We start from the raw sequence: 14,518 nt of genomic DNA on the forward strand, positions 1-14,518 counted from the left end.
TCCTCTGCCTTTTGAATTTAACACTCCCTACCATTTTCTCTCTCTTTCCTTCCTCAATCCCACTATTCTAAGGGGTCAGGAATCTGGTTGAAAAAATACATTTTGGCCCCTTAATCTGATTTTTAGGAGTATTTTGCTTCTTTTCAGGGGCAATTTTATTGAACTACGAAAGAATACATTTGCATTGCATATTGGTAAATAAACACTCAATTTGCCTGACTAAGATTTGTTTTATTTTGAATCGCAATATTCCACGCTTCCCACACTTCTTTCCCACTGTTGACAACTCACAGGCCTTACAGAAGAGGCTGGTGGAGTTTTCCCCTCAAACCAGTCCATCTTCCACCTCGTGATTGTTGAGCTTTTTTCACTATATTGGTCGTTTTATTTTTTGTTGACACAGTGGTTTGTGTGAGGTCGGCGTTTTCATCTCCCGCTTCAGGCTGCGCACTCTGTTGTTTTCTTATCAAAACCTGCTCCATTTTTCTAGCCCAGAAAATAAGGTAACAAATCCCCTGCCCGTAGCCTCCCATGAATCATCTACGGAGGCCCACAGGGGACGGGAGTTGCATTCACGTGTGAAAATTTGACAACTCAATGAAGAAAAAAATGTGTACAGGGACGCAATGCAAACAGAAGTACGCCTAATTGTCGGAGGCATTTTTTGGCTCCTCATTTTTTTTATTTCGCCAGTTTATGAAGTCTCAAGGGCATTTTTTCCACCGAACCCCTGTTTATTTCTGACCCTGCCTGACACTGTTATCAATGTGTATTTCCCCCCCCTGATGTCAATAGGTTATGTACATTTCAAAGTTGGTAAATATTTGTTATGTGATAAGCTGGGTGAGATTTTCTGTGTGGGGAGCTTCATTCTTGGAGTGGTGTATTCTCTACATGAAAATAAAATTTAAAAAAATCAATAAATATATGATTGAATTTTCTGTTAGGCAAAGTTGGCCATTTGGGTGATCCGCAGCAACAAGGTGAGGGGCACGAGTCCTGCAGGCCCTGTGGAGAGGCATGGCTTCTGCATGCCTTAGGGTGTAGTACATGTATTTTTCACAAAGCAAGGACTAGGGTGCATTTAAATGATAGCTGTACCTGTGCAGGCTTCTGGCACTGTAGATATCAGTACATTCTGCTCGTGTGTATGTGTAAGTGTATGGGAATTGGTGAGTGTTAGGGTGATTTTAGTTACTTGTCCTCTGTATTGTTGCAAAATGTTTAATTACAGAAGGTCAATGTCCCTCTATCCCCCTCTCATTTGCAGAAGTGTCCCTAGCGCACGACAAAATTCCCTCCCTTTCTTTCTTCCCACTACTGTCACATCTGAAATCCCAAGTTCAAGCCCTGGAGCATGAGGCAGTCCAACCTCCAACCCACCCTCTTCCATCTTTCCCTCCTCATCTTCGCCCCCCTACCCATCCCCGTGCTCCACATCTCATCCCACCTGAAAGCCCAGGCAACGTCCGTAGAAGCAGCCCTTGTGCATGGAGGAGTATTCGCGGATGAAGCTCTGGCTGAGGCCGCTTTCCTCCTGGAAGAAGAGGTTGCCGTGGCTGTTGTCATGCAGCAGGCGCTGGGCCAGGTAGAGCAGGGCGCGCAGCTGGCACAGGGCACTGCAGTACGCCTCCATCTCCCCGGCATTGTGCGCTGCCCGGAAGAAGATGCTGCGGCGGTTGGTGGTGATGTAACGCCCCTTGTGGATGATGTGGAGAAGGCAGCAACGCACCACCTGGAAAAAGAGAAAAAAATGGTTCAATAATATTTATGGGAAATTGGTGAATTTTGTTACAAAATGAGAACACCACCATTTCCATGACACCGACTCTTACAAAATGACAAATGATACAAAATTAAAACTAGCTATGGTACTTTTTAAAAAGATAATAAGTGACTTAAATCCCTGGTAAACAAAAGGATAACACTTTTACAAAATGGATCCTCTATATTTTAGAGGTATTGGATGATGAACTCTGAGTAATGACTTAATTCCAAAATGAATGCATAGCGTATTGGAAAAGGAATCTTAAATTGTCATTTCACAGTTTATGGCAAAGCAAATCATAGTTCCTTAATTGTGTAGTCATTAAAGAAGAGTATCTTCTGCGTCTGTTTAAATCGTAATTAAGATTAGTGTGGTAAGCTTGGAGGAAAAAAATGGATGTGTGGCAGCCTGGCTGAATGCAAGCATGTGAAAAGCTTGCTGCTTCAGCAGGGTGTTACGCATTAGTCAGAGCAGCACTGTGGGAATGAGAAGGATTAGGAAATCTGGAAATCGAGAGGCTAGAAAACAGAGAAGCATTCATTTGCTAGTCCGCTAGATTCATTCAATAGTGGTGGGCTGCAGCCACCGAGGGTCATGATGTTTCATCAATAACAGCAGAAGATAGAGTACAGTGGGTACAGTGGGGGTAGATATTCTGCAGCTGAGAAACTTTATCTATTCTGATTTGCAACATAAAATCAATCTGTAAAACAAATGGGCTGACCTTGAAACAAAGAGATATCAAGGCAAAGAAGGGATGGTGAGCAGTTTCACACAGTGTGGAGAGAATATTGATAAGAATGTATGATGGCATTCTCAAACCTGCACTGGCTGGAACAATCAGACATGCACATATTCAAGAAGTGATGGTTGAAAGCAGCAGCTCAAGCAGACACACAAACACACACACACACACACACACACACACACACACACAGAGACCCAACAACTTCCCACAGCCCTACCTTGACCAGGGAGCGGTAGCCATTGGCAGGTATGTGTGGGTCAAAGTCAAAGTGGTGGTAGATAGCAGCAAAGCCGGTGATAACAGGCTCCAGACTGTGAGCGTGCTCCTGGATCAGCGTCATGGCGTCCACCAGCCGCCGCGCCGCGTCTCCCTGGGCCCCCTTAGCTCCTCCTGAGAAGAACGTGGCATTCTCCTCACACACGCTGTACACGGCCGCAAACACTGCCTTGGTGTCCATCACTGGGAGCGATAAGGAGGAGGAGGAGAGGCAAGGAAAAAGTTGAAAGAGACAGAAATTGTTTGTATGTGTGTTATATTAACTATGCCACCCTGCTGCTCCCAAATGCATGTGCGCGTTCTTTGTTTTCTTTTTAAAAAGGCAATAGGTTATCATCATTTAGTTTCCCAGTGTTTTTAAAACTTGCCTTTAGTTTCAACAGTTTTTCAGTAACGGAGAACACAGCTCAGGACGCATAAGAGGGAGCAGCCTGATCCCTATTCAGCACCACGCCCATAGTTGTAATCAGCATGTACACACTGTACCAAGCGGGGTATCATTGGATATATCCTACATAATGTTCTCTTACTCCTAATAACTAATCCCCCCCATAGCCCGGCTCATGGAGGCTCATTGATTGAAACGTGTTAAACAAGCCCTGAAATTAAATGATGTAAATCCGGGCTAAGCAGCCAAAATCCACCGAGATCTAGGCAGACATGCGTGGAACAGGAGGACGAAGCAGAGGCCTTCGCTTGCTTCATGCTGCTGGGAACAAACACAGATTAGCAACACAATGACACAACACACTCTCACCCGTGCAAGAGTCCCAAAGGAAGTATAAGACCTCGCATTGAGTGTGTGTTTGTCAACTGTACTCTCATCTCTGCCCCACGCAACATAACAAACACCCAGCGCCATGTCCCTCCTGGCTCCCTGCTGTTGGATTGGGTTCTTGTGCTGAGTCACCTGAGACCTCTGTTTCCACAACACTGAGACCTGCGGCCTGGCTGGTACTTACTGTATAGGGTGACTGGCGTGCTGAGAGACGGACGACAGGGGAGAAGGGATGGCGGATACACGATAAAGCCGAGAGAAGGGAATAGAGACAGTAATGCCTCCCGACTCGATGAGAGAGTGAGAGATCGGGGAAGAGGGGGACAGAGCAGAGGAAAATAATTTCCTTGTGATTTAGGAGTGCTGAATTGATTAGGCTGCTGGACTGAAGCGTATTTGGCCGCTATGGAGAGACAATAGGATAGTGATCGGTTTAAATTTTCTCTTGAAGCGATATTTCACTGTAGTAGACCATCTTTAGTTATAGCATGCATACCTATGATCAGCTGCCCTTGGAATCAGCAGTCACCCTCCCTCAAACTCTTGTTATTGATCATTTTACTGAGGCCAACGTACAAAACAAATGACACAGAAATGCATGTGTTAGAAGTATCTGTTTCTAGGTCTTCAAAATAAAAGCAAGAGAGTGAATTCTTCACAGATACCCAAGGCGACACAGGGGAGGTAACCTACGCTAAAAAGTAAAAAGACAACCAAAGTGAAATATCGTTTTGAGTGTCAAGCTAACAGAGCCCTACTCGCATATTATTCTGCTCTGCTCTGTCATTCAGTTAAGAGTAATGGGGAAAGCAATCTAAGTTTGCTGGGAGGACTCACAACCTCCTGACATCTGGGAAGACACATTTGTCACACAGATGACTTGAAGCACACATACATATCAGAAATCTCCTCCGCCGTTAGCCATCTCTTCATCTCCCCGTCTTATCTCGTCGTCTCTCACTTCAATTTCTCTTTCAAGGAGAGCTTTTCTGTCACTTGCTCCGAGGCAAGACACCCTTCTACTGGCACACCATTCCACATTTGATGCCCATTTGTCACAGTTAAAAACTCGGGCGAGAAAAATCAAACCATGTCAAGCTGATTTCCTTGGAAAAGTTTTGGGAGCAAGTCAAACTAGACAGCGTTTATCGCTTTGCTATAAGCTTGGACTGTGTTCAAAACTTGATGGCATTATGATCTCATCCAGCGAGGCTTGTTGCATCATGCCCTGCTGCCTAGCTATTGACGTGGTTTGTCACCCACTCTCTTCCCTCCCCTTGGCCCTGTAATACTGGCCTTATACAAACATCACCACACCCAACTTTCTGACTCTCCCTCAACCATATTCCAGTGCCCCAAACTTTCACCAATAAGCCACTCAGAAACATGACATTGCGGACTTCCCTTCATGTCACTTATCCACCCCCTCTCCATTTACAAGTTATTCCCCCCTGTCCGTTTCTGTCACAAGCCAAGTAGCTATAATTAGCTGCAAACAAGAGGGAACACTGTGTGTGTGTGTGTGTTGCCACCGTCAAGCCGGTGGTAAATGTCTCATTGAATTTAGGCAGCATTATTTGGCCCAGGGGTATAGTGACCCAGACCAAGACGAATGTGAAGAGGCAAATGAGTGGACTGCACAGAGCAGCACTGCACTAGAAATTAGTTTCTCATTACAATATCAAGTTCTATCTACTTTTGCAAAAAATGAAGGAGCCTAAGGCCTAATTTCACATTGGTTCAACCGTTTGGAATGCATACTCTATCCCACATAGGCTTGATCCCATGACTTGAAAAGCATGTTCCCTTTGTGTTGGAAATACGGCCTCAAACAGTGCAGAAGTCTAACTTTCAGGAGGAATAAAAACGGGGAGAGAAGGATCAGGGAGGCACAAAAATGAGTGATCGTGAGGAACCCAGACAGATAACATTTCACTGAGACAGAGACGTTCACCCTGACAGGTGGACGCACTCTGGAAAACTCACAAAGATGAATGAAGTCAGCCTACTTGCAAGTGTCATGTTAGCAAACAAGAGAGGGCTGACAACACACACACACACACACACACACACACACACACACAGCAGTCTAGGATTCTTGCGCCATCTGAGGCAGTCAGGACTTGGCAAAGAACCGATGGATTACCCGGAGCTTGTGAATGTGTTGAACCTGGAAACACTGGAAACGGTTACTAATTGTACAACAACTCAACTCATTAAGTCAGAGTAAACTAGAAACACCAAGAGACACACCAAAGCACTTTTATAAATACACACACACAATCACAAATACAGACAGTCACAGCAATGGTGCCTTAGGGGACACAAAGGCCGGTGTGGTCAAGTTGTCACCCGAACAGCATGTTGCAGGGCCGGCTACAGCAGTCGAGCCAGTTTTGGCGCACAGCCAAAATTTAAATTACATTGCTTAATTAGAATGGGGGGGGTATAACTCTCTCAGCAGGGCAAGCCAACAGGCCTTAAGTTGACAGAATAAGCTAGGCATGAACTTTAGGAACCTCTGGATCAGCATAAGCTGCTCTAAAACTTACTTAATGATAATGAAGCCTGCACACATTACATCCTCATCTAACTGCAGGGAGCATATCATATTCTGCAAATGTAATGCAAATGAACACAGTTAGGCAAACTACTCCCATCTCTCTCATCAAAAGCTTACTTGTTCTTACTAGTTCAAGCATGACTTCTCCTTTACTTGGCAGATGTTAATAACTGGTTCTTAAACTCTGAAAATGTCTTAAACAAAAACACAAAGATCTTATCACTACACTGGAAGCTGGATAGTTGTCAACAGATCAAGTCATTGAGGGGAAAAAATTACTCACCTGCAAGCCTTATCACCTAAACTTTTACTGTGCATCTGCAAACGTTTTTTAAGGACTGGACAAACTATGATCTCTGACTATGTATTCACACATACATGACTATGTATTCACATAGTCAAAGAGATGTTTCAGCATCAACCCTTCCTATATGACTGAGTGAAGTGGTCACCATAACCCCACTGTGACCATAAAGCGACACCTGGTCTCTACACATTAAAGATGGATGATAGTGGGCATCAATAAATCATGTACAACAACTAACACCAGCGGCATTACAGACATTTAATGAGTCCTGCAGGGCCCATAGACAGTGTGTAGTGTGTGTTTGTATAGGCTAGTAGCAGGCTGTTGCCGGCATAGCATAGACGCTATATATTAACTACTGTAAAGCTGGAAGAGTAAAAATAAAGCGTTTACCGGCGTCCGAGTTCAAGTCTCTGTCCTTGTCTGTCTCCTCTCTTCCACGACAGCAATGAGAGCATGGAGAAAAAGAAAGAGAGAATGAGAGACAGGGGAGGGAGGGGTAGCAGAGAGGAAAGAGATGGGGTATTGCGATTGGAGCTGTTCTCTCTCTCGCTCTCTGCCTCTCTCTCTGTCGCTCCCTTGTCTTTCACGTTGTGACTTTTCCCCTGTCTGCCTGTGTTTGTGTCAGCCTGTCATACCCAATCCCACTCAGAGGCAACGTGTTGTCCTTTACTTTCCTCTCTGCTCTTCTCTCCCTCGCTGCTTTTTAAAGGGTGGGGAGGCTAAAGGCACTAAAGACAACCTCGACCCAGTTAACTTTCTCCCTCTGACAGCAGCCTATTTTGCCATTGGCTGTTCAGTTTGCAACTCCCAGTGACCTCCAACCTAATTGGCAGTTTCCATTCAGAGAGACAGTGGCAGAGACACAACCATGGGATGATCATAATATTTCAATAACCAAGCAGTTTCATTCCACATTAAAAGGGGGTCCCAATACAAGTAAGTAGACAAATTGCAGTAAAATATCCTACCTATGCCAGTGTCAATGTGCATCAACGCTTTTGCATGGATGCGTCAAACATGTCCCAGTTGTGCATCCCTTGATATGCCCAGTGAATAACCTTAGTCTGTATGGGATTGCATGTAGCCTGCACCCATAAGCTGAGCTCTGTGTATGTGTCTATGTGTGCCGTCTCGCTCTTTTTAAAAAATTTTATCTTTCAAAATAGCCCGAAAGAGAATACTGAAGACATAATTTAAAAGTGGACACACATGCCTGTTGCGCATGCGTGTCTGTATACAGTATTACTATACGACCTTTGAACATTTATGTTTGGATGTTTAAGCAGCTAAGCTAAGCTGCATGTGCAAAGTGTTGAGAAATACTAATGTTTGGCAATGAATGTGGACAACCCGTACTTCCCAAAACCTGGGTGGGAATGTACTTGTGGACCACAGCAAATCTGTGGCTGGCGAAAAGATGACCTTAGTTTAGACTAGTTGGTGGATCACAGTACCACAGCTCAAGGAATGAGGACCTGACCCCTCACCCACTCATGGAAACACACAGAGAAAAACAAAAACACCCAAAAGGGGCCCCAATGAGCATGTTTGGTTTTAAATAGTATTATTAATAAAACTGAAGCGGCTGTCGAGGGGGCAACATCGGCCAATTTGTTCAACTGAGAATGTGGATCTAACACAGGTATTTAGGGCATGGGCCATCCTAGTAGCTACACAGGCTTGTGGGTTCCTGACAGGCTCATATCCTGTCTAACACTGTTGCCTACCCTCTTCCATGTTTTCCCATCACTTTCCACTGTATGGTAAAGCAGACAGGCAAAAAAAAATTAAAGGGAGCAGACTTACTGAGTGTTTTGGAAACTGAAATAAGGCAAATTAGGGCAAATTTCAACATAAGTTTGCCTTAATTTGACTAAAGCAGATCAGCATTCATTCAACAAATGCAAAGAGAGACGCAAAGAGAATCAAAGAGCTGTACTTTTATCCTGAAGGAAACAGCTCAATCAAATTTAGAAATGATAGCATGCTCATATCACTGACGGAGAGCGAGGCTTAAGCTTGCTTCCATTTAGACAAACTTTCGGGAGGTGCTCTGAAGCACAAGGTCTAGTCAAATGTTGAGAAGACTGAGAACTACCCCTAAATGTCAGCGTGATTAAACGCCAACTCTTGTCTAGACAATTTCTAACTGATGATTCTCTTGTGTTTTTCCTTATCAAACCTTAACAGACTCTTTCCAGGGAAATGTGCCAGGCGAAGTCTATGAAAACACAGTGGGTGTTCCTCAAAGTAAAATTCACTGTGTCAAAGGAGAATGTTCTCATCTATAACAGTGGAAAGCCAGTCTTATGTTGAGACTAGATAGTGTTTAAGGTGAAATTTCACCGTCTGGCCACAATTGTGGCATGATGCCTCTTATAAGATTACATGGCAGCCTTTTCCTACTCTGCCACATAGCCTACCTGACACTGTACAAATGTCATGTCTATAGGAAGCATGCTTTAAAAATAGCAATAGCAGTGCACAGGCCCAGTGGAAGAGCCAGCAGCGGGGGCTCTGTAGTGTCTCGGATAGGGCTGGAGGCTGTGACCCCTGTCCCAAACAGACTCCCTTCATTCACACAAGGCCAAACTGAACAACAGGAAACTAGAAACAATGAGCAGCACCACCCCTCCACATAGGACACATAAGGCTTCCCCTCACCGTGTTACTCTAAAAATGCCTTTGCTGAAGTAGAAAACCATATCTCAGATCTTCAGATCTGATGAAACACAGCAACGGTGGTATCGACCTCAAGCAGCAGGTCAGAGATCAGATGACTTGTTGGCAATGTGCATGAAATAAAACTATTACCTCATTATTCAGACACAAAGTATTTCAGTCTCGATATAGGCCTTGGCCTATTCTTAGACAAACTATTCAGAATAGGCACTTAAAAGGTGTTACAAAGCCATAAACAATGTGTAGCATATCATTAGGATCATGACAAGTCTGAGGGAGCCTTTTAAAACTAGGGGTGGTTGAGGTCTTGTTCTGGATGTATTATTGCAGTTAGAGTCAGGCAGTGGCCTAGTTAAAGGAGAGAATAAAGTGACAGAGGGAGTCTGTTTAGCTCACAGCAGCAGATTCATAGTGCCTCCAGCATCCCCTCAAGCATGCTCCTTTCCACAGGCTGCCCATTTGTCACAATGTGTCGGCATGCTGCCATGTCATACAGACTTAACTAATGGTAGTGTGACCAGCGAGACTATATATTTTCTTGACTAAATCGATTTATATATGATACAGCTGCAGTTGACCCCCCCCCCTCCCCTCAAAATGCCACACTCTGAGGGTAATCTACACTCTCTCCTGCCTGTTTATCTTTTGAGTACCTGTTCAGGTGGGTCTTGTCAGTGTCAGCAGCTGAGACTAGGGATACAGAACGTGAAAGAATGAATGTTATTACAGCGTGGAGACATTACTTTGTAGAGACTACAGTTAAGGTCCACTACAGCAAGCTGCGATGGCATTACTACCACAACTAACGAACTAAACAACTACGAAATGTTGGCTACATATCTACACAGGCTAACGTTAGTCAAACTGGGGGGATTACTCGGAATAGTGTAACGTTACATGATAGCAAAGGAGGTGGCAACGTAATTTCCTCCAGCAAAGCTTTGAAACACCCGGGCCTTTGCATAGATTTGCATAGATTTCATCAGTGACTCCTCGTTTTGTTGCCATGTAACGAACATAGCAGGCGTAAGCAGCTGAGAGTGGCACAGCGGCTTAAATCCTAGTTGTTCAACTTGGGTGCTGGAGGCCAGCTAGCTGCTAACGTTAGCTAGCGGGTGGTGACAGCTCAGGAGTGTCAAAGGGACCGGTAGTGGCAAAGCTACAGGAACGACGTTGACACGACGCAGAAAACTCACCCACTGGCCCCTCTTTATGTTTAGACGAGCGTCTTCCATTCACACCTTTCTCAAGTCTACTATTTCCACTCTTCTTACTCGACGCCATCTTCACCCACTCTGTTTACGCACCGCCTCTTCAGATCTACCCTACATACCTGCCTGGGAGCGATGCCCCGCCCGTGCTACAAAGAAAGCCAATAAATGATGGCTTTATATTCGGGTAGCCAATCGCGAAACTCTAAAATCGATAAGCACCTCCCCGTTGCCCTTGGTTGCACAAAAATGCGTCGTCGACTTCCAGTCGCGTAAAAAAAAAGGTGAGCACAAATTCCATGCAGCATTTAATACAAGCAGAACAAAATATTGGGATATTATGTTTTCACAACTTTATTCACAGAACACTCAAGCAAATGGTAGCAGGCAAATTAGTTGTGACACAAAGGAAAGTTAATGGAACAAATAAGTTATTAAGTGAATTGCAAACAGGGCAAGAAATATAAATGGTTTCTTGAAAAAAATAAAAAAAGCTGAATTGAATGATGCCGCCAGCTGCTAAAACCACTACTGTATGCTATGTATAAAACACTCTCCAAATTCAAATGTGTGTGTGTGTGTGTGTGTGTGTGTATATATATATATATATATATATATATATAAATGGTTTCTTGAAAAAAATAAAAAAGCTGAATTGAATGATGCCGCCAGCTGCTAAAACCACTACTGTATGCTATGTATAAAACACTCTCCAAATTCAAATGTGTGTGTGTGTGTGTGTGTGTGTGTGTGTGTGTGTGTGTGTGTGTGTGTGTGTGTGTGTGTGTGTGGTGAAAGATGCAATATTTGATTCAGAATCCCTGAAAAATACCACAGCCCATAACTTGTCTCAAACGTCAGCTCTCAAAACCACCGCTCAACCCCGCTCTCTTTCTTCTTATTTCTCTCTGTCTGTCTCCTTTCCTTCAAGGTTTCTCCAGTTGGATGTCATCCTCTTCCTCCATAACGTTGCCCACATCCTGGTAGGGGTTCTGTCCCTGGGTGCGCAGGATCTGATCATATGTGCTGCAACAGTCGTCCAGATTCAGCCCCTGGGTGAGTAGATAAGGAGGATGAAAATCATTGAAACACATAAATCAATGATGTCAAATTGAATGGCACAAGATGACATGTTCATTCATATCTCTGTCCCAGTGTTGTTTTCGGGGAAATGATAAGGCCTGGCACATTCCTCTGAGTCATTCTGCTCAGTTGCTCGTACAACATCCTCTCCCTGCTGTGACATGGGTTTGACACTCAGAAACAATGATTCAGAAGAGGGAGTGACTCATTTAACGTTCACCTCATATATGTTCTCCTCTTCCTTCTTCATCTTCCTCTTCTCTAGTTCATTTAGTCTCTTTGACTGGTAGAGGAAAAGAGAAGTTGGTAAAGCTGTGAAATGATGCAACTTCCCGCGGGGGGAAAGGTGAGGAAACAATGTTGTCATCACACAGAATTTTAAAAAAATCCATTTTGAGAAACATCTGTTTTTTATGTGGCAAACACAGTAAAACTAGAGCGGTCTTAAGGACTGCAGTCATTTCCGGTATGTTGAGTGTAACATGAATACAGGGTGTTACCATGATTTAGCAATTTGAGGAAGTAACCACAGCTTGAACAACAATGCTACGAGTCAGGTGAAGTAGACAGAGCTGTGTCTGGTACAAATGGTGCTAATGATGTTATGCTCTGACCTTGCACAGAAGGGTGGCAGAAGGCAGCAGCACACACAGCATAAGTAAGATTCCCTGAGCTGTCAGGATCTTGTTCTTGGTGCTTTCGCTGATGTTTATCGTCTTTTCCATTGGCTCTGGGCATGAAGACAGGGTTCAGGGGTCAAACACACCAAGCAGCAGTTGCATCAGTCTCTATTCACTCATAACCACATACTTTATTTTTTGTTGCTAGTGAGAGAGAGTGCTAACTCCTTAATTACTTAAAGGACTTGCCAACTAATTTATATATTTATAATCAAAAGGTGGTCGTGCCTTCGAAGTGGTGGCTCCGACACTGTGGAACACTCTTCCAATAGACATATGATCTGAGGTCTTTGTTGATGCCTTTAAAAAGCAGCTAAAGACTCATTTATTCAAACTGGCCTTTGTCTCGCCTCGTGCTGTCTAGTGTTTGTACTTTGTGTGTTAAGTTTTATTGTTCGTTTCTTTTTACTGTATTTATGGTCTTATTTTTATTTTTAACAATTATACTCTTGTGAAGCACTTTGTGACCTTGCTCTGTGAAAGGTGCTATACTAAATTAACTTTTACTTACTTACTTATTGCAAAAGATGGATTTTTTCATTATATAACTGTGTTATGTAGCCTAAAGAACAGAGCAGAGTTTAACATACCTAAAATGGATCAATAAACAATTGATGGTATTGTTGGGTGAGGGTAATGGTGCTGGTGTATGCTAATGCAGGTTATGTCACACAATATCTCCAGAAACGTTTAGCGTTTGTTTTACATTTCCGCATCTGAATTAAAAGGAGAGATTGTGATGCAGTGTGTGAAATGCCCATAGACATTAGGTTGATTGCAACTTGATCTAATCTTTGTATTATTTTAAGTAAACTGTCAGGCAGCAGACTGTCATGAGACCATCCTTATGATGTAAAGATTGACTAATCTACAATACGCACAGATACTGCCATTCATAGAGCTCTTGGTTAGACGGTTCACTGGATTTATGGATTATGAGGATACCCCCCGCCACACACACACACACACACACACACACATACACACTCACTGTAGACCTGCAGGTAGGTGCCATGTGTGTAGACAGAGATATTCTTGTCACTGTTGTGGACACGACACTGGTACAGGCCAGTGTCATTGAGCTGCACCTCCACGATTGTGAGGGTGCGACACCCGTTAGACATGCCCTCATCAACCACACGGCGTGCGTTTGACGGGTCCACGGCCCGTCTAGTGATGGAACCGTCGTCGTTGCGAACGCTTACAGACCACGAGCTGTTCACTGCCACGTTGTTGTAGCTGTAGCAGCAATGCAGCTTGGCATGGTGAGAGAGTTGCAGCCTCAAAGAGGGCCGGTCCGCCTCTAAAGTCACCTTCCAGCCCTGCGCAACCACTAGGGAACAAGCAACAATAATGATGTATTGTTTTTTAACATTGTTCAAAACACTTCTGTCAAATTATTTTGAGAGGTGTCATGACATTGGAAGAGATTGTAATAACAATAACCTTTAATTATAGTGTACTTAACAAAACAGTGTCATAAAGATGATTAATAAAAATGTAAGCAATAAATAAAGTTGCAAATGCACAGAATAATAAACAACAGACCAAAAGTGTAATGTGATAGCACAGCCATCTGTTCTGACAGGAGATGTGGTTCACTGGAGCACAACTCAGAGCTAAATGTAGAGTGGATATCTTTTTGTACAGACATATACAAATGCCTTATTTATACAAGCCCTAAAAGATAATTTCATCTACACAATTCTAATTTATTTTCTTCAAATCAGAGTTTGGAGCCACAGAGAGCCACAGAGATTGTATTTTAAAATAAACCGGCCTTACTCACCAACAAAGCTGCACAGGACAAAGATTGTAACTGCACCCATCCTCTTCACAAATGTGCAAACCAGAAATAAAGACAAAATAAAGCTACTGGAATCTCATCAATAATGTTCTCTACACCACACCCGTCCAGGTCCTCACTGCTGTTGTAATGATACACTGTGTCTTGTTTTTCTCTCAGTCAGGATGTACGCTTGAATAATTTTCAGCAGTCACCCATTTGCATAAAACTGAAGGAAATTACCTTGTTGCATCTGATACATTTAGACAGTGTATATGCAGAATATTCTGGAAAATGAAATAAATAAATAACTATCAGCTATTTTTCTTACCATTTTATGTCTCTCCAGATGAAAGATTCATGGCCAGATCTGATCCACAAAACTAACCTTGGATCATAATACACTCTCCAATACATCTCTCCAAGCTCTATGTTCGTATGCAGTCTCAACCCCAATCAGTCTTCCACCCCAAATCAATAAGTAGCTAATAACTATATAAAATGACAGAACAGGAATTTATTTCCCCCATTTATTAAAAAAAAAAAAAAAAACTGAATTAAAAAAAGAACGTACCACAATTTTTCTTAAGTACACATCATTAAAAACCCTCTTACACAATAAAATCAAAACCC

General features: G+C 43.2%; 2 protein-coding genes across 3 annotated transcripts in view; both read right to left on the minus strand.

The window, feature by feature from the left end:
• lipeb (lipase, hormone-sensitive b) overlaps positions 1–10,413 on the minus strand; it is a 27,953-nt gene extending 17,540 nt beyond the window's left edge. Inside the window, exons 1-4 of one of the 2 annotated variants that reach the window (XM_078286951.1) lie at positions 10,322–10,410; positions 6,834–6,874; positions 2,734–2,975; positions 1,451–1,735 (exon numbers count right to left, since the gene is read on the minus strand). In XM_078286951.1, the coding sequence (XP_078143077.1) occupies positions 1,451–1,735; positions 2,734–2,973 (525 nt within the window). In that variant the 5' untranslated portion in view covers positions 2,974–2,975; positions 6,834–6,874; positions 10,322–10,410. Of the gene's footprint in view, positions 1–1,450; positions 1,736–2,733; positions 2,976–6,833; positions 6,875–10,321 lie in introns of both variants that reach the window. The other variant, XM_071908571.2, reaches the window with a different exon arrangement.
• A 261-nt stretch (positions 10,414–10,674) lies between these two features.
• On the minus strand, positions 10,675–14,301 carry cd79a (CD79a molecule, immunoglobulin-associated alpha). The gene is made up of 5 exons (XM_071908362.2): positions 13,889–14,301; positions 13,091–13,432; positions 12,034–12,149; positions 11,640–11,702; positions 10,675–11,388 (listed from the first exon to the last, which is right to left on the minus strand). Exons 1-5 carry the CDS (start codon positions 13,926–13,928, stop codon positions 11,263–11,265), a joined length of 687 nt encoding a protein of 228 aa, XP_071764463.2. The 5' UTR covers positions 13,929–14,301; the 3' UTR covers positions 10,675–11,262.
• Positions 14,302–14,518: the final 217 nt, after the last annotated feature.

The sequence above is a fragment of the Centroberyx gerrardi genome, chromosome 12, assembly GCF_048128805.1.
Source record: "Centroberyx gerrardi isolate f3 chromosome 12, fCenGer3.hap1.cur.20231027, whole genome shotgun sequence".
Classification (NCBI taxonomy): Eukaryota; Metazoa; Chordata; class Actinopteri; order Beryciformes; family Berycidae; genus Centroberyx; species Centroberyx gerrardi.

Excerpts from the sequence above, each read along its gene's own strand:
- cd79a (XM_071908362.2), bottom strand. The coding sequence starts at position 13,928 with ATGGGTGCAGTTACAATCTTTGTCCTGTGCAGCTTTGTTG. Across the intron at positions 12,150-13,090 it reads CACCTACCTGCAGGTCTACA|AGCCAATGGAAAAGACGATA; the intron begins GTGAGTGTGTAT and ends CTTCATGCCCAG. Across the intron at positions 11,703-12,033 it reads CTGCCACCCTTCTGTGCAAG|TCAAAGAGACTAAATGAACT; the intron begins GTCAGAGCATAA and ends TTCCTCTACCAG.